Raw genomic sequence first — 27,643 nt, 5'->3', positions numbered from 1 at the left:
CTCTGCATTTAACCCATCTGAAGCAGTGAACACACACACACACCCAGAGCAGTGGGCAGCTCTGCTACAGCACCCGGGGAGCAGTTGATGTTTAGATGCCTTGCTCAAGGGCACTTCAGCCCAACCTCAGGCCATGTTAACCTAACTGCATGTCTTTGAACTGTGGGGGAAACCAGAGCAAGAAACCCATGCAGACATGGGGAGAACATACAGACTCCACACAGAAAGGCCCCCGTCGGCTGCTGGGCTCAAACCCAGAACCTTCTTGCTCTGAGACCGCAGCACTAAGGACTACACCACACTGCTGCCACCAATGTGTGCTACTATATTGCTTAAATGTAATTTTATCCAGTACAAAAAGTCATAAGGATGCTGATTTGTTTGTATATAAAGGTTCCTGTGCAAAATAAGTATTTTAACTGACTGATGGATGGACATTATATAAGACGTAAATGGTTGAAAAGGGCGGAACTTATGTTAAAATAATTAAGTTGCAACCCGGATGGTTTTGTCTGTAGCACGGCGTTTCGGGGCGGAAACGGAGGAAAAGCAGCCAATATGGCGGAGGTAATTTGATCTTAAAAGATAATTAAAAATCTTTTTTGGTGTAATATACGACAAGTAATATCTCTTATTCTTGTAATTGCATGACAGGTTGAAAGATTAACCGAGTTACAACGAATTAAATCATTAAAGTTGTTAGTAAACATACGGAGTGTTGTTAGCAGGCAGGCTGTTAACATTAGCTTGTCATTAGCGGCGTCAAATTCGCATCAAAACCAAAATAATGCTGAGTTTCGGTATTTATTTTTTGGTATATAATTTGTTTTGTGATGTTGTACTGTTATCTGATAAATTGTATGAGTTCACGCCATTTTTGCTTGTTATTATTGAATATGATGGTTTGTTTATCCCAGTCTGTCCATCCAGCGGTTTAATGTTCAGTAATTTCAGAGAGGAATAACCTGGAAAATATTTATCATATTTTTTAATTAGAGATTTCGTACATGAAGTTATACCTCAAAATGAAAAATCCTGATTTCTGAAGTAATTCAGGTCTAGTCCAGCCCACACAATTCAATCCATCCTGGTTTAAAAACCCATGAAACGCTTTCAAATCAAATATTCTGTTAAACTCTCAGTTTAGTCCATATTTTATTTCTGTTTCAGCGCCTAACACGTCAGACAGATAATGTGGGTCCTACAGCCTTTATTACCTGTCTCAGGTGTGTCCAAAGTGTACCATGGCGCTTTAATTTGATCACTCTTATTAAAAAATATATTAATTCTAGCTATTAAACTTTATTGATGTTAATTATCTGAATATAAGACTTTCTGAGACTTTTCTGAGAGACCTACTAGCTCATCTTAAGGCCAAAAAAAATTTGTTTCCTATTACATAATTTATATACTTAATTTATCTAGAAGTTTTTCTCTATTTCTTTTCTCTGTTTATCTGTAATGATGCTGCTGGAATCTTAATTTCCCTGAGGGAACCCTCCCAAAGGGATCAATAACGTTTTATCGAATCTAATCTAACATGCCTTGAAAAAATAGGGTAGGTCGGTAGGGATTATTATTATTTTTTTTTTTTTGAAAAAAATGTTTCCATGGTGGTGTAGTGGTTAGCGCTGTCGACTCACAGCAAGAAGGTCCGGGTTCGAGCCCTGTGGCCGGCGAGGGCCTTTCTGTGCGGAGTTTGCATGTTCTCCCCGTGTCCGTGTGGGTTTCCTCCGGGTGCTCCGGTTTCCCCCACAGTCCAAAGACATGCAGGTTAGGTTAATTGGTGACTCTAAATTGACCGTAGGTGTGAATGTGAGTGTGAATGGTTGTCTGTGTCTATGTGTCAGCCCTGTGATGACCTGGCGACTTGTCCAGGGTGTACCCCGCCTTTCGCCCGTAGTCAGCTGGGATAGGCTCCAGCTTGCCTGCGACCCTGTAGAAGGATAAAGCGGCTAGAGATGATATGTTTCCATGGCTATTACCACTCTTTCAAGTCAAGTTTATTTGTATAGCGCTTTTAACAATGAACATGGTTGCAAAGCAGCTTTACAGAATTTGAACGACTTAAAACATGAGCTAATTTTATCCCTAATCTATCCCCACTGAGCGCGACGGTGGCAAGGAAAAACTCCCTCAGACGACATGAGGAAGAAACCTCGAGAGGACCCAGACTCAAAAGGGAACCCATCCTCATTTGGGCAACAACAGACAGCATGACTATAACGTTAACAGTTTTAACATGAAGTCAGTTTCGTTGATGTTATAACTCTTCATTGATGGAAACTTGAGTGCAAAACTGTTCATGACAACTGCAGTCCTAAAGTTAGCAAGTCAACTGTAGTCCTCAGCCATAAAAGCATTACTGTAAGAGTCCAGAGCGTCTTCCAAATGGGACTTTCAACTGTCCACATGGGGCCGTCCTCCACAGGAGCGATGCGATGAGACTCCAACCAGACACAGGGCACCAGGATGGATCAGGCAAGTCCAAGGAGCAGAAGAGGTCAGCATCTCGATCCCAGGACCGACATGTAACTCAGAGGGACAGATTTGGGGGGGGGGGGAGAGAAAACAGGTTGTTGGGTCGCCTGAATAAGTAGGAACAGTATACATATTGCACTGAGTACAAGCAGGGATTCCGGCAACTAACTATGACAGCATAACTAAAAGGAGAGAGCCAGAAGGTAACACAGGCATGAGGGAGCCCCAGGACATAAAGCAGCAGCCACGACACCATGAACAAACTCGAGTGAGCAAGCGAGTGGGGACTGACACCATCCATACATCCCAGTTTACAAAAACACACTGTCTGACGGCCCTCCAGATCTACTCCTTTACCTCATAAACACCATTAACACAAGGCTTGACTAAACAGATGTTTTCAGCCGAGACTTAAACGCTGAGACTGTGTCTGATTCCTGAACATGACTTGGAAGGCTGTTCCATAACTGTGGGGGTTTGTAAGAAAAGGCTCCGCCCCCTGATGTTGCCTTCACTATATGAGGTACCAGCAGATAGCCTGCACCTTTTGATCTAAGTAGGCGTGGCGGGTCATAGAGGACCAGAAGTTCGCTCAGGTACTGTGGTGCGAGACCATTCAGTGCTTTAAAGGTCAATAGTAGTATTTTATAATCAATATGAAATTTGATTGGGAGCCAATGCAGTGTGGATAAGACAGGCGTGAGGTGGTCATATTTTCTAGTTCTAGTAAGGACTCTTGCTGCAGCATTTTGAACTAACTGGAGCTTGTTTATGCACTTATTGGAACATCCAGACCAGGGGTGTCCAAACTGATCCATAAAGGGCCGTGTGGCTGCAGGTTTTCATTCCAGCCATGCAGCAGCACACCTGATTTGGCTTATTCAATCAACTGACACACCCACCCTTTAATCAAGGGTGGGTGTGGCTGCAAGTATTTGACTGTGTGAAGACAGTTCAGTTGATTGAATGAGCCAAGTCAGGTGTGCTGCTGCATGGCTGGAATGAAAACCTGCAGCCACACGGCCCTTTATGGATCAGTTTGGACACCCCTGATCCAGACAGTAAGGCATTACAATAATCCAACCTGGAGGTAATGAAAGCATGAACTAGTTTTTCCGCGTCACGTAGTGACATTAAATTTCTTATCTTGGCAGTATTTCTGAGATGAAAGAAAGCTATCCGGGTGATGTTATCAGTGTGAGTTTCGAATGAAAGACTGGGGTCAATAATCACTCAGGTCTTTTACTGCTGCACGTGAAGAAACAGAAAGGCCATCCAGAGTTGCTGTGTAATCAGAAAACTTACTTCTAGCTGCATGTGGTCCGAGTACAAGTACTTCAGTTTTGTCAGAGTTAAGTAGAAGGAAATTAATAAGAATCCAGTGTCTGTCCTTTACACATTCCTCAATTCTATTAAGCTGGTGTCTCTCATCAGGTTTTGCAGAAACGTACAACTGTGTGTCATCAGCATACCAGTGGAAACTAATACAATGTTTACGAATAATATCACCCAGAGGTAACCATAAAGAAAAAAGCAGTGGACCCAAGACAGAACCTTGTGGAACACTTTTTTTTTATTTTTTTTTTATTCCCCCTCCCCCATATTCACAATAAAATATCCACCCACCCAGCATTCTGTTTGAATGCATGTTTGCAGGTATTCTGTTTTCAGAAATAAACACTAAAGAACACTTTTCGAAGATTGATTTCGAACCATTCACACTGAACATGTGCGTTAAACTATAAAGATCAGCTGTTTGATGTCTACTTCCCATATGGCCTGTAGCAAATGTCTTTTATGCCTTTTTGAAGGCACTCGTCACATAAGGGGTGTTCACACGGCAACTTTTACTCCGGTGTAGCACCGGGGCTGCCCCGGTAGAGCGTTCACACGGTACAAAGTTATAGCGGTGTAGCCCCTGAAAGCTGCTTAAACCAGTGCAAATCTAACCCTGCTCGGGAGGTGGTTTAAGAAATTTACTCCGGAGTAAATGCTAGTTTGCGGGGCAGCACCGATATAAAATGGGACGTCTGAACGCTACAGGGGTAGACTCGCTACGCGTGGGGAGAGTTGATTACATAAGGGTATTGCATAATTTGCATCCTGGTATTTTGCGCTTCCAAAATGGCGAATATCAACAACAACAACAGAACTGCGTGTCTTCCAGTGTTGCCAGATTTGGCAGTTTTAAGTGCATTTTGGTGGATTTGAACATATTTTGGGATGGAAAACGTCAGCAATATCTGGCAACACTGGTGTCTTCATCCACGTTGTTTTCCCGGCGCTTGGTGATGCCATGACAACCGGGAAAAAGAAGTACATTTTCACGCATGCGCATATTTCATTTCCGCATTATTACTATCGCAAATGATAGTAATAATGATAGGAAATGATAGTAATAAAAGGAAATATCAAAACTTTATTACTATCAAAGGAAATGATAGTAATAAAGTTTTTGCTACTATAACACGGTCGCAGAAACTGCCGTGTGACCGCAAGTGGGGCTGCACCGGTGCTAACACGCTTCTCTCTAGTAAGCAGGGTTGTGACGTGTGAACGCTGCGCAAAATTTACACCGGTGTAAGATATATCGCAACAAAATACATCGGTGCAGCATCGATGCAAATATGTGCCGTGTGAACACCCTAATACTTCAATAACTGTTTTTTAAATCTTTTTCTCAGATCTGGTTTAACACAGAGTCTTTAAGACAATATGGACAAATGTCTGTTCTTCCAAATCCACTGCTACAGTATAGTAGGCCATTTCAACAGGATCTGCACAGTTGAGAGGCATTCTGACACCACAGACTGAGGCAAGAAAATGTTCGGGGGGGGATTACTGGCGCCCTGCGAGAGTACTCGAACTCTGACAGCAACACAGTGAGTGCCGTTTGTTGTCGGTGTGTCAACCGATGCTTCGTGTAGATCAGGGGTTTTCAAAGTGTAGGAGAGTCGGCCCCCCCTCGGAGAGCAAATAAACAACAGCGCCCCCCCCTTACAATTTTTGTTGTTGCTATACTTAATGTTCCATTCGTATTTTAAAAAAAATGGTTGTTGTACACATTATTTTTTTCTTTTTCACATTTTAAACATCTGTGCTTTTTAAAACATCTTGTTTTACACACTTTAAACATCCCATAGCATCGTTAGCTAGCACCTCTTGGCAGACAACACACAAATAAAATACCATTTTGGCAAAAATGTTGGCATCCATTAACTTTTGTGGAGCATCTTCAGATGCTCCACAAGGGAGGAGTGGAGCATCTTCAGATCCAGTCCATGAAAATCCAAACTTTAAATAATCGTGGTCATACTTCCTTCTTTTTCCAGTCCCCCAGGATTCCACGGGCCTTTTTTGTGATTGTTGCGGGCTAAAATGTCTGATGTTGCGGGGGGGTTTCCAAAAAAATTGCGATGAAAGTTGCGGTGTTTTTTAGGTTTTTGTTGCGATTACATTGCGGGAGCAAGTGAAAGTTGCGAGAAATTGTTGCAATTTTCTCTTTTTGTGATTAAAATTGAGTGATATGTTAAATATTAAGTTATTACTGAAAAACTATTGATTAAAAAACCAAAGAGAAATGGTCCTATAAACAACTTTACCAATATAAAAGATTACCAGGACTACAAAAATGCAGAAAAATAGGCTTTACTTATCCAAATGCACCTGTTGGTTCAAAAGTTAGTGCATAGAACCTCACAGCACATGAAGTTACCTTAAAATATTATATAAATGCCTCAGCTGTGTGCAGGCAGTCTCTCCTGAAGACTAAATTAAACAATTATAAACTAATAAAATAAATGGCTCAGGCTTCATAGAAGAAAAAAACAATTTGAACAGAATCTCACAGTATGATGCTGAAGCTGCCTAAACAATGGGAAATAAAATACCATTTTGGCAAAAATGTTGGCATCCATTAATTTCTTGTATTAAGTAAAAAAAAAAATAAAGTGCACACAGTCCTTCACTGTAAACATAACACACTTTCAGTGTTGCCAGATACTGCTGACGTTTTCCAGTCCAAAATATGTTCAAAACCCGCCAAAATGCACTTGAAATCGTCCAATCTGGCAACACGACGCACATTCTTGAACGCACGGAAGTAAGGCGGAAGGTAGTTTGTCTACGTCACCTCAAGACGACGCCAACGATTGGTCAAATTTGCGGGAAAGTTGCGGTGATTGGATATAATTGCAACACCGCCCTGAATTCGCGTGGATTGGTTGAATTTGCGCTGAAGTTGCAAATCGCAACATCCTGGAGGCTCTGTTTTTTTGCTCGGCCCAGACTTTGTCTTCTCACTCACTGTAGCTTTAGGTACTAAAAACCGATCCATTTTGTCTCTCACGTTGCGTCCCCCCTGAAGAACTCTGGCGCGCCCCACACTTTGAAAAGCCCTGGTGTAGATGATTCTTGGCTTCTGACATTTGAAACATTCTGCTAAGGCCTGAGCATTCTGAGAAGTACAAAGATGCCATTTTCATTGCTTCCTGTTAGAGGTAGTCACGCGCATGCGTACAATCGGCCGTTTATGATGCAAGAGACACTCGCGCTATGCATAACGTACGGACGTTGGTCTATGACCAGGGACAACCGCGCGGTGTGCATCGCATAAACGTTTTGTAGACTGAGAGGGGGTCGGAGTCACGGGGGGGCAGTCGGGTAACCGGAAACAGTGTTTGTTTGGCCTAATCTTAATGGCGTTCTTGTTGATCAAGAGTGACAACTCTGTTTGTTAACCTGATTGACATTTTATCAAAAATGATTTCGAGTTGAGAGGATAATCTTGCACAAGGGTCAAAAGGATTTGAACCCACAACCTAGCTGTTCGTTCACAGCTTTCACCACATCGTTGCTATAAGAGGTGTAGTTGAAATAAGAAACAGAGCACTGTTTATCATACTGATAAGTTAATTATTTGAACATATTGATGCACTGATCCCATTTTTATCATCTATAATACTGTACGGATCTCCGAGCTGTGGACATCGGCGAATACTGATCTGTTAGTGACATCGTAACAGTAACCGAACTGATGCTCTGCACGCTTGGTAGAGGCGTGGATGTTGCCATGCTTTAAGATAGTTCGTGTTCTGTGTATACGTGAAAGATTTGTGTCTGAGCAATCAACCTGACACACCCTAACGTCATGGGGAAGCCATGGCCTGATGGTTAGAGAAGCAGCTTTGGGATTAAAAGGTTGCTTGTTTGATTCCCTAGACCAGCAGGAATGGCTTGAGCACGGTATCCTAATCCCCACGCTGCTCCGGGTATGTCGTACGTCACTTTGGATAAGAGCGTCTGCTAACATCTGTCTTTTCACTGTCGATTCAGAAACTGACCTGAACAGAGCCTGAACTCAGATGGAGGTTATTTTTAACAACTTTTTTTTTTTATTACAGATTAAATGATGTGGATACGCTAATCTTGCTTTTCAGTGTAATTCTGAGATAAGGACGTCCTGATACTGATGATATCATCTTAATAATTGAGCTGACTGTAAGGTGAATGATCAGAACACCAGTCAGCTAGAATTAGAGCCTGACTGATAAAGTGGCATCCTGATATCATCAGCAAATGTGATCTAATTGCAGATAAATCAGTATTACATTAATGGCATTTTGGCAGACGCTCTTATCCAGAGCGACGTACTCGTACAACATACCTAGAGCAGCCTGGGGAGCAGTTGGCAGTTAGGTGCCTTGCTCAAGGGTGCTTCAGCTATTCCTGCTGGTCCAGAAAAACGAATTGGTGACCTTTTGGTCCTAAAGCTGCTTCTCTAACCTTTAGGCCACGGCTTCATGTATCCGCATTTATAATGGCGAGTAAATGATGATCATAAAAAAGAAACCGAGATCCTTCAACGTTCAAGTGTTATCATTGTGTAGTTTTTTTTTTTTTTAACAGCTTTTTTGGGTTTTAAAACATTTACAGTGTAACAAAACAAAAATACTTAAAGGTGGGGTATGAGATTTTTTTCAGGAGTATTTTTTACCATATTGCTTGAAAAGCTCCTCACACCCATGTTGCAAGCAGTACAATAGAAGGTTTGACCCAAAAACGAAATATTTTAATCCAGTATACAGTGTAAAATAAAGGAAAAACGCCATCCAATCCTATTGAGGTACCACCTCAAAATGATTGGATACTGACATGTCAATCAGACTGAAGCCCGAGCAGCCCGGCCCTTCTGTGTGTGTGTGAGAGAGCGAGCAGCCCCTCCCCCAACCCGCACTGCGAGCAGTGTCACACAGAGCGCAGGATTTTCTCAGTGCGCTCCCTCCAAACAACGGGGATTTACATGAAAACAGAAGGAGATATTCACAAAATTCTTTCACAGTGAGTGCCACAAGGCTCTCCTGAACACACTGATGTAATTTTTTTGTCTGTAGTGTAAAAAAATGAGGTCACTAGAGCGAGTTAAAAACGAGTGACTTTTCTGCCAAGTTTATAATGGAAGTCTATGAGGCTGCGCGGCTGCCCTCTCCTCACTTTCAGGCTTCTCATTCAAAAACTGCAAGTCCTATCGTGTAGGTAGACACATTGTGTGAATCAGGACAAGTGTGGCTACTACATTTGAGAAAATTGTGTGTGTAGAGTGAAAATTGGGGCTGAAAACACAGTTTAAATGAGAAAGTTTGAGCTATTTTTCCAAGCTCTCTACACTCTAACTTAACGAGCTCCACTGGTGTGTAACGCAATAGACACCCATTATAAAGGCTGAATTTCTCAGGCTTTATAAGGGGGAGGAGGGGTGGAGACGCGGGGGGTGGGAGCATGGCGAGGGCGGGCGTGTTTCTTTTCAAAATATGGCTTGTGGGAACCGTTATTCCAAAATCTCGTACCCCACCTTTAAAGGAAAAGAAAAAAAATACGCCCAAAAGGGAAGGCGCGAACGGGACAAAAGACCCATGCAAGGCCCTGGAAATTAAGAATTATAAAAAGGAAGAAAGAGGAAAAAAAACTAATTACAACTAATGTGAAAATATAAACAAATTAAATGCCGTGGCACGGGCACGAGCTAATTAGTGACCATGTGCAGGGCCAGTCTATATCAAAAGTAGTTATCAGGCGGTCAAATAATAGTTTGCGAACAGATTGCTGAAAAGCACCTAGACTTACAAAACTTGAAGGTATTACAGAGCAAGTGAAGTTCCATAATTTAACAATACGATTAAAGTAAGAGGCCTGAAATGTACTAGTTCTACAGATTGGTATTGTAAGGTTGAACAAATTACTTTGCTGTGTGCAGCCATGAGAAATAAAACTAGTGTAACATTTAACATCAAGGTCAATGTAATTATATAAACATTTATAAAAAAATACTAGATCTTTCAGTTCTCTATCGTATGCTAAAGGGAGTAAGTCCAAGGTGATCAACCTCTCCTTGTAAGTCATCTCGCCAACCCGGGTTTGTAGTATCCATCGGGTAGCGCGCCGTTGCACACGCTCAACTTGGGCCTTTAAAGTGACTTGAGCGGGCGGCCATACTTGTGTAGCGTAGCATACAACTGAGACTTCACTAGTGACAGGTAAAGCGTGTCACCAAACGGACACATCAGTTAGTTTGTCCACCACAGGGCACACTGCAAATCCACTGCTGACAACACACACGTTTGTAATGCCACAAATCCTAACAATCAGCTGACCCAAGCAGAGTCATGTAGAGTAGATGTGAGAGGGATTTTTTTTTTAATATACATTTGAGTCTTATTTATCAAAACCTTAATATATTTTGTTGTACTTTTTGTTCAAAGTACAAGTTTATTTTAAAACCGCATTGTCATGTGATCTTGGTGAGGACTGTTAAATAACTACACAACAAATGTTAGGAGAAATCTTTTTTTTTTTTTGGGGGGGGGGGGGGGGATGTGTGGCGGGGAATGTTGGATGATTTACATCATTATCAGATTTTTAAATCCTCAAATATCAAAACGTGAATGTTGCTCGGGGTCAACCTGGAGCTTTTGGTATTGAAATGGTGGCTGATGCTGAAAGCACAGTTTCAGTTTTCTTTCTTTCTTTCTTTTTTTTTTTTTTTTTAAATAATAAACATCATCCTGTACTAAAACCCAGTGATGCATCTACCTGGTGCTTCTGCTCTTGTTAAACCTTTTTCTAATTGCGGTAATTAGCTTCCTAATTAGGGCGGCACGGCGGTGTAGTGGTTAGCGCTGTCGCCTCACAGCAAGAAGGTCCGAGTTCGAGCCCCGTGGCCGGCGAGGGCCTTTCTGTGCGGAGTTTGCATGTTCTTCTCGTGTCTGCGTGGGTTTCCTCCGGGTGCTCCGGTTTCCCCCACAGTCCAAAGACATGCAGGTTAGGTTAACTGGTGACTCTAAATTGACCGTAGGTGTGAATGTGAGTGTGAATGGGTGTCTGTGTCTATGTGTCAGCCCTGTGATGACCTGGCGACTTGTCCAGGGTGTACCCCGCCTTTCACCCGTAGTCAGCTGGGATAGGCTCCAGCTTGCCTGCAACCCTGTAGAACAGGATAAAGCAGCTACAGATAATGAGATGAGATGAGCTTCCTAATTAAGTTGTTGGAGTATTTTACTGTTTAGAGCTTTGAGGATGTTATAGGAAATGAAATTGAGCTTGGTGTAGAGTTGGGTGATGTGACCATGTGGCGATATCAGTCATGTCAATACACTTTTTTATGAGTTTTTTTTTTTTTTAATAATTACAAACTTGGATAGGAAATAGTTTGTTTTTTTTTTAAAGTCATTTTTGTAGACATTTAAAGTATTGAACATTTTTTTTTCAATATATATTATTTAACACTTGCTAGGAAACCTGCATAAAATTTTTATTCATATTGTGCATCGTAGAATTGACACACGATACATCAGATATGTACACTGTGTAGAATGTATTGTGTAATCAAGAATCGTGATGGTATTTTGGTCATATTGCCCAGCCCTGGTTGTGTATGTGTGTTAACACGTGGCTGATGTTCATCACACAGACGCACAGCTTGCAGGATCTGAGACAGCAGGCCACCGTCGCCTCCAAAGTGTTCGTTCAACGCGACTACACGTCAGGAACCATCTGCAAATTTCAAACTAAATTCCCCACCGAGCTCGAGACCAGGGTGAGACACCATTCTTACACTTCAGTTAGTGAACATAATACGGCATTAACGAGACAGCAGTGTGAAAATTTTTTTTTAATATATATATATATATATATATATATATATAAAAATATATATATATTTTTTTTTAACATAAAGAGAAGATTACAAAGGAACACTGAGACCTGTATTTTCAGCGTGTTGTATCGGAGTGTGTTTTAGGTGGTGTTTACATTAGACCGTATCTGTCTCGTTTTCGTCACGGATGCACTGTCCGTTCACATGGAAACGCTGGGAAACGGGAATCCGCCAGGGCCCACGTATTCAACCCAGTTCGTGTCTGATCCGGTGCTGTGTAAACATTGAGGATACGAGGAAACACAGTGCTGAGCTCTAGCTGACGTCGTCATTGGACAACGTCACTGTGACATCCACCTTCCTGATTCGCTGGCGTTGGGATCACACACACACAGCGGCTCAGTCCCGAATCACTGCTCGTGCGCTTGACTCGCGCGCTCTGTGAGCTGCGCAGGGCCGGAGTGCGCACCCTCCAGAGGGCACTCACTGTTCAGGGCGGAGTGATTTGGAGTGCAGGAGGAAGCGCGGAGCCGCACTGACGTTTATTTACACATTTCAACCTCCTTCAGGCGCTTAAACTCCGTGAGAACATGAACATCACAGCCAGGTGTGTTTATCTGCTGGAGAAGGTGTTCGCTTGCCATCCTTCCACTTGCAAGTGGTGAGTGACTTGCGCATGCCTGATATGCACTGGGATCATGTGACGTGCCGTCTAATTAGTCATGCGATTAGCGTATCCGTGTATTGGCGTTGCTGTGTGCACGCGAATCGTTTTAAAAACGTTAATCTGATGATCCGCTGATACGGTCTAATGTAAACACCACCTTAGTCTTTTGGTTGGATGCGAGTGTTAGAAAACTGGTGTTCTGTACCATGAGTTCATATAAGTGGAAGAACGAGAACAGGATGAACTGTTAAATCAGTCGAGTGTGTGTAGAGATAATTACACATCATAGTGTAGCAGGAAATTAACTTTCCAGTCAGGATGGAGGAAGTCACACAGATGTGGTCAGCAGGTCCTGAGTACAGGAGCTCCACCTGGATAACGTTCTTTCTGTAGTCTATAAACACTATAATATACATGACACACATCCATAATCACGAAATGAGTGAAGTAAACTGTTTTTCTGTTTGACTCCGGCAGATCGATAAGCAGCAGTTTGAGGAGACGATCCAGGCGTTGAACAATCTGTATGCCGAGGCGGAGAAGCTGGGAGGGAAGTCGTATTTAGAGGGCTGCCTCGCCTGCCTCACTGCCTACACCATCTTCCTCTGCATGGAGACGCACTACGAAAAAGTACGACTCACTTCTATTATTAAAAAATATTACATTATTATGTGTCATGAGCTACTTCCAGTAAAATCGTGCGCTCTGATTGATTGATTGGTTCCTTGGCAGGCAGAATTTTCCCATAATGCCCGCTGGCGATTACAGACTTTCTTTCCAAGGTGCCAGCTTTCATTGTTGCCAAAAAAAACCAGCCAAACAAAAATAAAACGACAAAAAAAGATGAATTGGGAATCAAAAACGGCTGAAAGACAAACTAGTCAGAGTTGCTCAATAAATGAGCAATGAAGATCATTTAGAAACCGCGAACAAAAATTCACTTTTGAAACCGCTAGCTGTTTATTCTGCATGTGTGACTCAACTACACTACCGTTCAAAAGTTTGGGGTCACCCAGACAATTTTGTGTTTTCCATGAAAAGTCGCACTTTTATTTACCACCCTATTGGCCCTTTTCCACTACCCTTTTTCAGCTCACTTCAGCTCGCTTCAGCCCGACACGGCTCACGTTTCAACTACCAAAAACCAGCACGACTCGGCTCGCTTCAGCCCTGCTTAGCCCCTAAAACTCGCACCGTTTTGGAGTGGGGCTGAAGCGAGCCAAAGCGAGCCGAGTGAGGTTGGGGGCGTGAGCAGACACTCCCCTGTGCACTGATTGGTGAGGAGGAGTGTCCTCACATGCCCACACACGCCCCGCGAGCGCGCTGGGATCTGTAAACACCGCAAACCCGGAAGGAGAAGAATTACGAATTACGAGAATTTCTGAAGCCTTATGCGCCTCGCCTCATCTATACGCTCTTGCCAGTATCTGTCCGCGTTGTCGGTGACAACAAGCCACAGCACCAAGACCAGCAACACTAACGACTCCATGTCCTCCATGTTTATTGTTTACTATTCGGGTTGTGAGACTACCGCTTAAAAGCTCACTGATGTCACTGTTTGCGCTGCTTAACGACATCACCTGACGTCCACCCACTTTCGCTAACTCCACCCAATGTGTCCACCCACTTCCAGCCAGCACGGTTCAGCGCGGTTGTAGTCGAAATGCAACTCCAACAGCCCCGCTCAGCTCGACTCAGCACGGCATGGCTCAGCCCGACTCAGCCGCGTTTGTAGTGGAAAAGCGGCATAAGTTGTAAAATGAATAGAAAATATAGTCAAGACATTTTTCTGGCCATTTTGAGCATTTACTCGACCCCACAAATGTGATGCTCCAGAAACTCAATCTGCTCAAAGGAAGGTCAGTTTTATAGCTTCTCTAAAGAGCTCAACTGTTTTCAGCTGTGCTAACATGATTGTACAAGGGTTTTCTAATCATCCATTAGCCTTCTGAGGCAATGAGCAAACACATTGTACCATTAGAACACTGGAGTGAGAGTTGCTGGAAATGGGCCTCTATACACCTATGGAGATATTGCACCAAAAACCAGACATTTGCAGCTAGAATAGTCATTTACCACATTAGCAATGTATAGAGTGGATTTCTGATTAGTTTCAAGTGATCTTCATTGAAAAGAACAGTGCTTTTCTTTCAAAAATAAGGACATTTCAAAGTGACCCCAAACTTTTGAACGGTAATGTATGTTACAAATATGATGGGACTGAAAGCAGCGTCACGCCTCATTATAATGACCGTCTATTTTTATCCGTTGGGTGGGGGATATGGAAACGGGTTCTGTCCGGCTGTCCGTGCCATATCTTTAAAACTACTGAAGATATTTTCATGAAACTTTGTCTACATATCAAGCAACATGTGAACTGGTGCCTTTTGCTATTTTTCAAATGTTTACATAAAAAATAGTTTCTAAGATTTAGATCAGATAAAACTTTATTGATCCCTTTGGGAGGGTTCCCTCAGGGAAATTAAGATTCCAGCAGCATCATTACAGATAAACAGAGAAGAAATAGAGAGAAACTTCTCGATAAATTAAAATAAATTAAGTATTTACATGTACAAATATAAAAGAATAAGATATGGGGGAGGGGGGGCAGCAGGAAAGCTATTGCACATTGTCCGGTATTGCTTATTGTTAGGCTAGGCTACTGCTCCTTCCCTTCCCGTCCTCTGTCCTCCTGTTACCCCTCCTCCCCCCCCAGAGAGGAGTTGTACAGTCTGATAGTGTGAGGGACAAAGGAGTTTTTGAGTCTGTTCGTCCTGCACTTGGGAAGGAGCATTCTGTCACTGAACAGGCTCCTCTGGTTGCTGATGACGGTGTGCAGAGGGTGACTGGCATCATCCATGATGTTCAGTAGTTTGTCCATAGTCCTCTTCTCTGCCACTGTCACCAGAGAGTCCAGCTTCATGCCGACCACAGAGCCGGCCCGCCTGATCAGTTTGTCCAGCCTGGATGTGTCCTTGGATGTGCTGCCCCCCCAGCACACCACGGTGTAAAACAGGACACTGGCGACCACAGACTGATGGAACATCCACAGGAGTTTCCTGCAGATGTTAAAGGACCGCAGCCTCCTAAGGAAGTAATAGCCTGCTCTGTCCCTTCCTGTACAAGTGATTGAAAGTCCTGTCCAGCCACAGCCCGAGGTACTTGTAGGAATCCACAGCCTCCACCTCGACTCCCTCGATCAGAACTGGTCGTGACCTTGGTCTGGACCTCCCAAAGTCAATGACCAGCTCCTTGGTCTTTGAGGTGTTGAGCTGCAGATGGTTCCTGTTGCACCACACAGCAAAGTCCCACACCAGGCTCCTATACTCCTCCTCTCTGTCGTCACTGATGCACCCAACGATGGCTGTGTCATCGGCGAACTTCTGAATGTGACACAGCTCCGAGTTGTAGCAGAAGTCCGCGGTGTACAGGGTGTAGAGAAGAGGGGCCAGCACCGTGCCCTGGGGTGCTCCAGTGCTGCTAATTACAGTGTCAGACGTGATGTCCTTCAGCCTGACGTACTGTGGCCTGTCGGTGAGGTAGCTGGAGATCCAGGTGACCAGGCAGGGGTCCACTCGCATCCTGTTCAAGAGCAATGTTCGTTTCCGGAGCATATATCCAAAACTATCCATGATACGGATTTGAAACTTGGTATACGTGTTAACAAGGTGATGTAGATGTGTCTTTTCTTACTAAGAAATTTTAATTTTTCATGTTTCCATGGAAACAATTTCAGACTTAGGCCATGTACACACGTAGCCGGGTATTTTTAAAACCGAACATTTCCCCCCCCTCCGTTTATAAAAATGTTTCATCCACACCACCTCGTCTTCGAAAAAAATCCCTTCCACACATAACCGAACATCTGCGTTTTCAATCACATTCATAAGCATTCCAAACCTGTAGATGGCATTATTTCCCCAAATCCTACCCCCTAATCACATCAGAATAGCACCTGCACAATAATTAACACTTTCAAGGCACTACTCCGATCCATTACTCTTTGTCCATGCTTAATCTGGCTTCTGCAGTAAACAAAGGTCGCACGTTTGACGTCAGGGCAGATTTGTTGTCATTTTTTGGCGCAGATTGTGACGTTCTAAAATGCAAAACTCCGGTTATCTCTGTCTACACGAAAAGGCATACACGGAGTTTTCAAAAATCTTCACTTTGCCCGGAGTTTTTTTAAATATTCGTTTTTGATGTGTTTTCATGTGGATGACAGGCCAAAACGTAGAAAAATATCTTCGATTTAGCAGATACCCGGCTACGTGTGGACGGGGTCTTAGTCTCTCAGGTTAGTCTTAGGGTGTAGGTTTTGTTTCCGGAGCAGAACTTGAAAACTGAGTGGTATGATCTTGAAAGTTGGTATATGTGTTAAGTAATGTATTTGTGCCTTTTCACACTAAGAAATGTGAGAGATTTTAATTTTTAGCTCACCTGGACCAAAGGTCCATTGGGTTTATGCCATGGGCTGCTGAGGTCAGTGTAAAGAGGTAGGGTTGGTTTCCTCCAGCAGAACTTGAAAAATGTGACACATAATATCTTGAAACTTGGTATGTAGTTGGTATATAGGGCGGGGGATCTACTGTAGATGACTGTCTTCTTGTAATCTTAGAAATAAAAAAAAAAATAAAGCCAGAAAATAAACTCATTAACCTCGCTTGCTTGATCTTTACGGGAAAATATCAGATTGAGGTCTTTTGTCAAGAAAATGAAGTGTATTTTTAAATTTAACAAAAAGGATGTTTAAGTTGATGATGGGGAAAATAAATGTTGCCTTTTTTTTTTTCTCAAAAAGATCATGGGAAATTGAATTGTGAGCCCAGTATCATGAATTGGGTGAATCGTTACATGCCTAGCTAGAACATTAGGAAGAACTAACTTGCTCTGGGACGTTCAACAACATTCCACTATCACGATGAACCATTAAAATGTGACATTTCATTAATAAACATTGCAGTTGTTTGCAAATCGCTGTGGAATAGTACACTACAGACTGTGTTCTTGTACAGAGATAGTGAGGGGTGGCGGCACTTGTGCGTTGTGGTGTATTCCACTTCCCTGACACGCATTATTTTTGTATAACGGCGCAGTCTGTCATGTTGTTCCTGACGTCTTTGCAGTGGATATTAAGTCTATACACCCTTTTTTTAAAAATTACAAGCGGGGAAAAATGAAGCTAAGATAAATCATGTCAGATTTTGTGTGTGTGTGTAGCTATATTACAGTAACACAGGTATTACCTGCAGTATACAGCTATCAGCCTGTTTTAATTTAGAAATAATTCATTATTCTTCGCAGAATAAAATGCCTGTAACTAACTTGCACATCAAACTTGAAATTGATTTACGTGGTTGGTTAATGGTATGACCTTTAAGGCCAATTTATGCTGACAACGCAGTCCTCGCAGATGGTGTCGCAGATGGCGTCTGCGAAGCCCCCCCCCCCCCCCCCCCCCTCGCAGACGCTCTGCGCGCACCTCCCAAAAATTGTGACCACCGCAGAAGCCTCGCAGACAGCGTCGCAGACAAGAGGGCTCTGATTGGTCCACTCTACATCCGCTGTACACGCACTTCCGCTTCCCTACTTTCCCGGTTTGGTTTGTTTTCACTACCGCCATTTTTAAAAACACGAGCGAAGATGGAGCAGCACGAAGAGCGGTTGATCGAGGAAGTGAGGAAGTACGTACATCTATACGACTCCAGTTCTAGTCATTATAAGTAACCGGAGGATAAACACTCCACTAACCACACCCACCAACTACTCCTAGCGATTTTGTGACTTCGCGCCCCCTTGCGTTGTGGCGGTGAATAACATCGCGCACGCCTATTACTCCCCGCTCAACGATAAATTACAACTGTCTGCGAAAAGCTGTCTGCGAAAGCCTTGTCGCAAGAGCATGCAGAGGCCTTTAGGTCTTCCCACTAGCATAATTATCCTGATTTTTTTTTTTTAAAGGAGAACTAAAATCATTTTTAAACTTGCTTTATTTCTTGATTAACGTGTTATTCAATTACGTTTTCGGTTTTAGTAACCTTATATCGTGACTCGTATTGGCAATTAATTGCAATTAAATATTATACTTATCAGCCTATTCGGTTTTTAGCCGTGTTGAATTTAGTTCGTTTGGTCCACGGCAGGCGTCGCTTATCCACGTGATCTTCATGAGGTTTGTGCGAGACTTTGAAATGTGAAGTGTCAGCCAGGTGTCAGCGCCGCCATTTTGAAAACTGTTTTCCAAACGAAATATTGCACAAAAACGAGTTTAAATGACAATTACGGCCTACAATTTTCAAACTTTCCTGATTACTATCAAAACAAACAAAACTTCCGGCTTGATTACATCAGCATTCGAAAGAGGGCGCGCGCGTCTTTTGACAACGTTGGCAGATGTTGGTCACTTTGATTTCCGCTGTACGTTTTACTTCCGTCCTACGACGTCTCGCACAGGTCTCGATGAATCTCGTTTACGGCCATTGCTTTGACATATGGACTGATATATTACAGAGCATATTTCAAACTTGCTATAGCAGTGACAAAATAGCTAACAAAAATGCATTCCGATATTTAATAAAATGTGAGGAATAGAATTTTTGTGATTTAAAATTTGCCTTCAGTTCTCCTCCTTTAAAGAAATTTTAAAAAGCGCTTGAACCAGTGCAGCCATTTCCCTGGCTGTAGCTGTATTATCCAGGGTTCCCGCGGGGTTTTAAAAGGTAGTTAATTAAAATAGGCTAAATTATGGCCAGTAAAAAGTAGTAAACGTAATCTGACGTGGTAGTAAATTTTTTTTTTTTTTTTTTGACCCCCATCCAACTGGGCCTATGTGTTTTCTAATTCGTTTAATTAACCTGCATGCCATAATATCCATAAATTACTATATTTGGGCGAATTTATTTTTATGTATCGAGGAGGACCGCAGTGAGGAGTTGGTGGCGCATGCGCATTGAATTCCAATAACGGTCAAATCCAGTATAAATTTATACCAGAGATTGTTTAGTACGAGACTGACTTTGTTTATACGGCTCTAGTCGAATCTATCTGTTAACCCGACTGGCGACATCTGCACGAGAATTAAACAATGCGGAAATGCAAATTTTCAGACCTCTGGCTGGAGGAACCTGATTTTAAAGACTGGCTAAAGGCGGTAGATGGCAATCGGCGAGAGGCGTTCATTGAAAAGTTGATCGAAGAAAAGGTCAAACAACTGAGGCACATGTAATGCGTTGTGTGTGTGCGCCTGGTGCGTTTTTGTGTGCGCGCCATTTGAGGCATCCAAAATGTGATGAGCAAATCTGTTGAACTGTTCAAATGATTAAGATTAACCCTCTAAAACACTGATCTCTGGGAGGAAGGTGTTGACTCTGCCCACGGGCCTTCACGACTACAGGACTGGTGCAAATGACTATCTTAAGCAAACTTGGCAATGTGTTCAGAGACTGCCAAAATAGGGCTTGGGTTATGTGTGTTTTGTATCTTTAGGGTGTGTCTTGTCTTTGTCATGTGTGTGTGCACCCATGTGTGCGTGCGCCTGGTGCGCTTTGTGTGTGTGGGTTCGTGTTTGCCATTTGACCTGATCTAAATGTAATGAGTTGATGTACCTAAGCACATAAGATTTTTTTGTGCAAATCTGTTCACCTGTTCAAAAGATTATTCCACAAACAAAAGGTTGGCCATCTTGAAAGTGTTGGCCGACAAAATGTAATCAGATCTTGTACCTAATGTGAAGTGTTGACACACAAGGTTTAGTGCAAATCTGTGTACCCGTTAAGAGGTTATGGGCCACAGTTTCACAGTTCAATAAAATTATAACTTATATGTGGAAGTTTGTTTTCTTTTATGCAAATATGCATTACTCCATGTGTAGCCCTAGCAATGGGAGGTTCTATTATGCGTCCAAAGGGAAAGAGTTACACTACCGGTACGTTCAGATTTTCTTTCTATCTTCTCATCTCATCATCTGTAGCCGCTTTATCCTGTTCTACAGGGTCGCAGGCAAGCTGGAGCCTATCCCAGCTGACTACGGGCGAAAGGCGGGGTACACCCTGGACAAGTCGCCAGGTCATCACAGGGCTGACACATAGACACAGACAACCATTCACACTCTCATTCACACCTACAGTCAATTTAGAGTCACCAGTTAACCTAACCTGCATGTCTTTGGACTGTGGGGGAAACCGGAGCACCCGGAGGAAACCCACGCGGACACGGGGAGAACATGCAAACTCCACACAGAAAGGCCGGCCCCGGGGCTCGAACCCAGGACCTTCTTGCTGTGAGGCGACAGCGCTAACCACTACACCACCGTGCCGCCCTCTTTCTATCTTGTCTCATCAATCCAACTCTTTGGGTAGAGTTGTCACTAACTTATATGTAGCACATTCACTTGGACTAACACATACACTCAAAGATTACCTTGTTAAATTGTGAGAAAATGTCCAAATCCAAATTGTCGCTGTGGTAGTAAAAAAAAAAAATTGTGAAGGTAGTAAAAAGGTAGTAAATTCAACATAAAATATCTGTAGGAACCCTGTTATCATTACCCCACGCACTGACTTGTTTTATTTCCATGGTTAATTAGGTGCTGAAAAAGATTGCCAAGTACATCCAGGAGCAGAATGAGAAGATCTACGCTCCTCTGGGTCTGCTCCTCACCGACCCCATCGAGAGAGGACTCCGAGTCGTATCCTTTAACGACCTTGATGAGGCCTTCGGACAGAATGATGCATTCCCAGTATAGAACAGTTTTAAATATGAATATTGGTTTATATGTTATGCTCTAAATAGCAGGGCTTTTGAACAGTTTAAATTGAGGGAGAAGAGGAGCAGCGCTCTGAACGTTGCATGAACATCTGTCACGCTGTTTAATTGGATTTTATGGATTTCCTTTAACTCGGTGCTCCTAAGGTGGAAATAACTATATTTGAGGACAGAAGCATCGGCTCAAGATAAAACACACCAAAGGTAAACACGGCTGAGGGCTGTTCAGTGATGCGTTAATCAGCATGTGGCTTTCACTGCAACAGATACTGAGGTTTCTACAGTGTACGTGTATAGATGTAGTGTTTACAGCCCCAAGGACGACAAAAAAAGTTGCACTTTTTTGTAAATGTGTGTTGTATATGAAGATTCGTATAATGGCAAATGGAAAGGATTAATGAATGGACAGGAGGCAGCTGATGGGTGACCAACAGGTTGGTGGATGGATGGACACACAGAATGGGTGATGGATGGACAGATAGATGGGTTGGTAGATGGATAGATGCACCAAAGAGACAAGCATGCAGAAGGATACATGGATGGATGGATAGACAGCTGTGAAAATGGATGAATAACAGGACAGGCTGAAAGACAGACATGCATTCACCAGACACTTTATTAGGAACACCCATCCACCTGCTGCTTGATGCAGTTCTGTAATCAGCAGCACAATGCATCAAATCACGCAGATACAAATCAAGAGCTTCAGTGAAAGGAGAACTGAAGTCATTTTTAAACTTGCCTTATTTCTTAATTAACGTGTTCTTCAATTACGTTTTTGGTTTTAGTAACCTTGTATCATGACTCGTATTGGCAACTAATTGCAGTTAAATATTATACTTATCGGCCGATTCGGTTTTTAGCCATGTTGAATTTAGTTCGTTTGGTCCACGGCAGGCGTCGCTTATCCGCGCGATCTTCACGAGACTTGTGCGAGACTTCGAAACGTGAAGCGTCAGCCAGGTGTCAGTGCCGCCATTTTGAAAACTGTTTGTTTTCCAAACGAAATATTGCACAAAAACGAGTTTAAATGACGATTACTGCTGACTTTTTTCAAACTTTTCTGATTGCGATCAAAACAAACAACTTCCTTCTGGCTTAAAGGAACAGTCCACCGTACTTCCATAATGAAATATGCTCTTATCTGAATTGAGACGAGCTGCTCCGTACCTCTCAGAGCTTTGCGCGACCTCCCAGTCAGTCAGACGCGCTGTCACTCCTGTTAGCAATGTAGCTAGGCTCAGTATGGCCAATGGTATTTTTTGGGGCTGTAGTTAGATGCGACCAAACTCTTCCACGTTTTTCCTGTTTACATAGGTTTATATGACCAGTGATATGAAACAAGTTCAGTTACACAAATTGAAACGTAGCGATTTTCTATGCTATGGAAAGTCCGCACTATAATGACAGGCGGACTAACACCTTCTGCGCGCTTCGGCAGCGCATTGATATCTGATCCTCCGTATCAATGCGCTGCCGAAGCGCGCAGAAGGTGTTAGTACGCCTGTCATTATAGTGCGGACTTTCCATAGCATAGAAAATCGCTACGTTTCAATTTGTGTAACTGAACTTGTTTCATATCACTGGTCATATAAACCTATGTAAACAGGAAAAACGTGGAAGAGTTTGGTCGCATCTAACTACAGCCCCAAAAAATACCATTGGCCATGCTGAGCCTAGCTACATTGCTAACAGGAGTGACAGTGCGTCTGACTGACTGGGAGGTCGCGCAAAGCTCGGAGAGGTACGGAGCAGCTCATCTCAATTCAGATAAGAGCATATTTCATTATGGAAGTACGGTGGACTGTTCCTTTAATTACGTCAGCATTCGAAAGATGGCGCGGGCGTCTTGTTGGCAGATGTCGGTCACTTTGATTTCCGCTGTACGTTTTACTTCCGTCCTACGACGTCTTGCACAGGTCTCAACGAATCTCGTTTACAGCCGTTGCTTTGACATATGGACTGATGTATTACAGAGCATATTTCAAACACTCATAACTTGCTATAGCAGTGACAAAATAGCTCTTAGAAATGCATTCTTTTATATTTAATAAAATGAGAAATAGAATTTTGATGATAAAAACAAAATTTGCCTTCAGTTCTCCTTTAATGCTGACTTCAAACAGAATGGGGGAAAAATTGTGATCCCAATTTTTGTGACTTTTTTTTTACTGTGGCATGGGTGTTGGTTTGAGCCAGATGGACTGGTTTGAGTATTTCAGAAACTGTGGGGTTTCTCACACAACAGTCTGTAGAGTTTACACACAGTGGTGTGAAAAACCAAAAAAAAAGAGTTGAGTGAGCAACAGTTCTGTGGGTGGAAACAAACGGCTTGTTGACGAGGAAAATGGACCGATCGGTTTGAGATTTTTTGCCAGGAAGGATATAGGAACAACCGTGGTGAGCAGAAAAGCATCTCAGCATGCAACAGCAGAACACCACGTTGGGTTCCTGTCCTGCAGCCAAGAACAGGAATCTCATCTCATTATCTGTAGCCGCTTTATCCTGTTCTACAGGGTCGCAGGCAAGCTGGAGCCTATCCCAGCTGACTACGGGCGAAAGGCGGGGTACACCCTGGACAAGTCACCAGGTCATCACAGGGCTGACACACAGACACAGACAACCATTCACACCTACGGTCAGTTTAGTCACCAGTTAACCTAACCTGCATGTCTTTGGACTGTGGGGGAAACCGGAGCACCCGGAGGAAACCCACGCGGACACGGGGAGAACATGCAAACTCCGCACAGAAAGGCCCTCGTCGGCCACGGAGCTCGAACCCGGACCTTCTTGCTGTGAGGCGACAGCGCTAACCACTACACCACCGTGCCACCCAGAACAGGAATCTTAGAATCATATATCATGTATAGCCAAAGGTTTGTGGAAATGTGACCATAACGCTTGTGCTTGCTGAACATCCCATTTCAGGCTTAGTTCTTATTTGCTGTTATAATAATCTCGACTCTTCTGGGAAGCCTTTCAATTCTCGGGCGTGGCTGTGGGGATTTGTGCTCGTTCAGAAACGAGCGCGTTCGTGAGGTCAGGTACTGATGTTCTGTGAGGAGACCTGGGGTGCATGCGGTGTTCAGGTTGAGTTCTTCCACTCCAACTTTGGCAAACCATGTCTTCATCGTGCTCACTTTGTGCACAGGGGCATTGTCGTGCTGGAACAGGTTTGAGTTAGTTCTAGTGAATAACTTCCTGTCGAAGTGGTCGGTGACTGGACTGATGAGCAGACAAATGGACAGAAAGGAAAATTCTGGATTAGTACTCACGGTTGGGCCAAAATGAGTTTAAATTCATGTTTCTGATTCCACACACACCCAGATAGCCAAGCCACATGATCACAATAAAATATTAGGCCAAATAAAAAAAATAGTGTTTCCGGTAACCCGACCGACCGAGAATTTCGGCGGCGAAATTGCCGACCGTAAAGTTTTTATTACAGATTTCCCTCGATATTTTAGTGTAAGTGGCGTTAGTTTGTTATTTTTTGTTTCAACGCATTCAAGTTGTGAAAGAAACGATAAAAAGTAAAATGTTTCGCCACTTCTATCAGCCCTCCTGCATAAACATGGAAACGCACTTGTATACTGAAGGAGGAAGGCAAAACCGAGCCGAGCCGCCATTTTGAATCCTCATTCAAGGCTGTAATGCAAATTGCTTCCTCTTCAGTATACAAGTGCACTTCCATGGCAGGGAAAAACACTACATTTTGCCACCTATGTCGTTCCCTATTTATACAAATAGGAGTCATTCAGGATTCAGCCATGTTTTTGCTCGGTGTTTTTGCTCGACCCAAGTTCTACAGTAGGCTAGGCGAGGCCGTCTGCTTTTAATGGAAGTAGCCTAGCCTAGGATGTTATTTTCACGTTATTTCTTGATGAGGTGTTTTCACGTTATTACATGAAAATATCATGAAATAACGTGATAATTTCGTATCATGAAATTACGTGATATGTTATTACATGATAAATATATTGTAAAAACGTGATAACTTTAACAATATCTTTTCACGTAATTACTTGATTCTAAGCCAATTTTTTTTGTGTGGCAGCAATACGCTTCCGTAGATCATAACTCGAACTCTTGCGATTATTATTATTATTTTTTTTTTATTCTTTTAAAGATTTAAAACACTTATTTTATTATGATGTGTGGTATAAAGGATTCTGTGCCAAAATACTATTTTGTAAGATGTTTACTTGTTAATTTTTTCGAACAAAATTTAAAAAAAAAAAATTTAAGAAGAAAAACTTTTTCCTACCTACCGACCTTATTTTAGTATTTCATGTTACCTGAAACACACCATCTTTTTTTTTTTTTGGCCTTAGGAAAGACCTTCAATCAAAACATGTCTAGACATCTGACTGCTGCTGTGTGTGTGTGTGTGTGTGTGTGTGTGTGTGTGTGTGTGTGTGTGTGTGTTTATTAAAATAAATCCTGTACATTTGTGTGTCTCTTTTCAGCAGGAAACTTTGGCCATGTGAAGCTGTCCTGCTGGAGTCTGACTCTTCTTCACGCTGCTCGTCATCGCTCCGTTTCTGACCGCAGACTCTACATCGTACTCCTTCGTGTAATTCTGTTCTCCTTCCTGTTATCCATTCCTCTCAGGAGAATCAAACCTGACGAGCCCTTCCTTTCGAAAGTTGAGCTTGCTTCATTTATAAGCCGCTCATGTTTTTGTACCGTCTTAATTACCAGAAATTATTTTAAAAGCAACGTTTTCTATAGTGCTCCTTTTAAAATAGTTTCTTTTTCCTGTTGCCTTTTTTAATTTTTTTTTTGTGTATGTATATATATATACACACACACACACACACACACGTGTGTTGAGTGAGGGGCAGGTCGCGTGTACAGTGTTGATTCGCCACACGGCTGCAGTGTTCAGCGAGACGGCGTCCTTTCAGTAAAACGTATCATTAACGACAAACTTTATAAACTGACGTTATAGTGAGCGTGTTCGTATTCTGATCATTTTATGATGATACTCAGTCGGTTAGTAAACTGATTGTGCAGAGTTACAGGAGTACATCCTTCATGAAGGGCGGAGCTCAAGTTAAATTCGATCAGCCAGTTGGAAATGTGATCATGTGATGTCGGCACAAATGTTTATTACTCCGCCTCGATGACTTCCTGGTTTAATCTGGTTAACCTCACTGACTTGAAGCCGAAATGTATCCTGAGCTACCTTTTTATCCGGATAACTAGTTTAACGTTTAACTCTTGAGCATATAGTATATGATGATAATACTAAAATAATATTTAGTGCATCACAAGCACAAGTGATCTCACACATCGGGTTTGTGATTGGCTGACTGTATTGATCTTGTTGACCTCAAGGTGCCTGTTACTTTGCAAAATCAGGACTTTTCAGTCGTCCGCATATACATTATACACACACTTTCTTTCTCCTACCTGATTTGTCAACAATACAGCCAGGTTTAAATTTGACTGTCCTTATACTGCCTTATTAATGGTACAGATTTATCGCCACATATTTAGTCCACGTGTTGAATATAACTAATTATTGGCATATAGATATAATGTGCATTTTAATTCCATCACCGCTGACGTTCATGATGAATCCAGTCCATTCCACCATATGAAGTGATTTTGCTTTGACCCAATTAAACACTAAAACACACATTAACCCTGGTACTAAACACAGCTACACTAAAGACTCTACCTTTAATTGTGTGGATGCAGATGCACTCGGGGGGGGGGTGGCACGGTGGTGTAGTGGTTAGCGCTGTCGCCTCACAGCAAGAAGGTCCGGGTTCGAGCCCCGTGGCCAACGAAGGCCTTTCTGTGCGGAGTTCGCATGTTGTCCGCGTGGGTTTCCTCCGGGTGCTCCAGTTTCCCCCCCAGTCCAAAGACATGCAGGTTAGGTTAACTGGTGACTCTAAATTGACCGTAGGTGTGAATGTGAGTGTGAATGGTTGTCTGTGTCTATATGTCAGCCCTGTGATGACCTGGCGACTTGTCCAGGGTGTACCCCGCCTTTCGCCCGTAGTCAGCTGGGATAGGCTCCAGCTCGCCTGCGACCCTGTAGGACAGGATAAAGCGGCTACAGATGATGAGCGACGCACTCGGACCGTGTGCGCAAACCTCAAGCCAGGTTTTAATCAAGTTGACAAAGATCTGTCTTTAAACGATGGTCTTAAATAAAATTTGTATATTGATACTGATGCTGTAAATCCCCTAAGGTTAGAAGTGGCCATGTTTATTGGATTCGTGAGCAAAGCTGCCACTTGTATCTTTGTTGTACCGTAATAAACTGTTGTCTTTTCTTCAAAGATCTCTGCACACCTTTATTTAAAATGTGTATGGTAATAAAGTTGATGTAACTTCAACTTGCTGTGTTCTGCATTTTAATAAAAAAAAAGCCAAAGTATACGTGTATACACTGAATTTAAAATGGGTAAAGATTATAATAACGCCATGTATAATATCAGTAATGTAACGATTAACCGTCATCTATCTACACATGCATTAATATTTGGTTGAACCGCCTTTAGCTTTGATTGAATGCGGTGTCATTCTTTCAACAACCTTCGACAACTTCACAACATTTATTT

The 27,643-nt window shown here is 42.7% G+C and overlaps 1 protein-coding gene across 2 annotated transcripts; it reads left to right on the top strand.

Moving 5' to 3' along the window:
* The first annotated feature begins 509 nt into the window (after positions 1 to 509).
* Positions 510 to 27,418, top strand: golga7 (golgin A7). 2 transcript variants are annotated; one of them, XM_060909270.1, is made up of 6 exons: positions 510 to 567; positions 11,447 to 11,572; positions 12,777 to 12,929; positions 20,884 to 20,985; positions 21,210 to 21,266; positions 25,535 to 27,418. In XM_060909270.1, exons 1-5 carry the CDS (start codon positions 559 to 561, stop codon positions 21,252 to 21,254), a joined length of 435 nt encoding a protein of 144 aa, XP_060765253.1. In that variant the 5' UTR covers positions 510 to 558; the 3' UTR covers positions 21,255 to 21,266; positions 25,535 to 27,418. The 2 variants fall into 2 exon arrangements, with proteins under 2 accessions (XP_060765253.1, XP_060765252.1); XM_060909269.1 differs by having other exon boundaries at positions 25,532 to 27,418.
* Positions 27,419 to 27,643: the final 225 nt, after the last annotated feature.

The sequence above is a fragment of the Neoarius graeffei genome, chromosome 25, assembly GCF_027579695.1.
Source record: "Neoarius graeffei isolate fNeoGra1 chromosome 25, fNeoGra1.pri, whole genome shotgun sequence".
NCBI lineage: Eukaryota > Metazoa > Chordata > Actinopteri > Siluriformes > Ariidae > Neoarius > Neoarius graeffei.
The sequence above is the reverse complement of the archived record's forward strand: the minus strand, read 5'-3'. Positions and strand labels throughout refer to the sequence as shown.

Bases quoted from the DNA above. Each gene is read 5' to 3' on its own strand.
- golga7 (XM_060909270.1), top strand. The intron at 11,573-12,776 runs GTGAGACACCAT...TGACTCCGGCAG, and splicing joins CCACCGAGCTCGAGACCAGG to ATCGATAAGCAGCAGTTTGA. The intron at 12,930-20,883 runs GTACGACTCACT...ATGGTTAATTAG, and splicing joins TGGAGACGCACTACGAAAAA to GTGCTGAAAAAGATTGCCAA.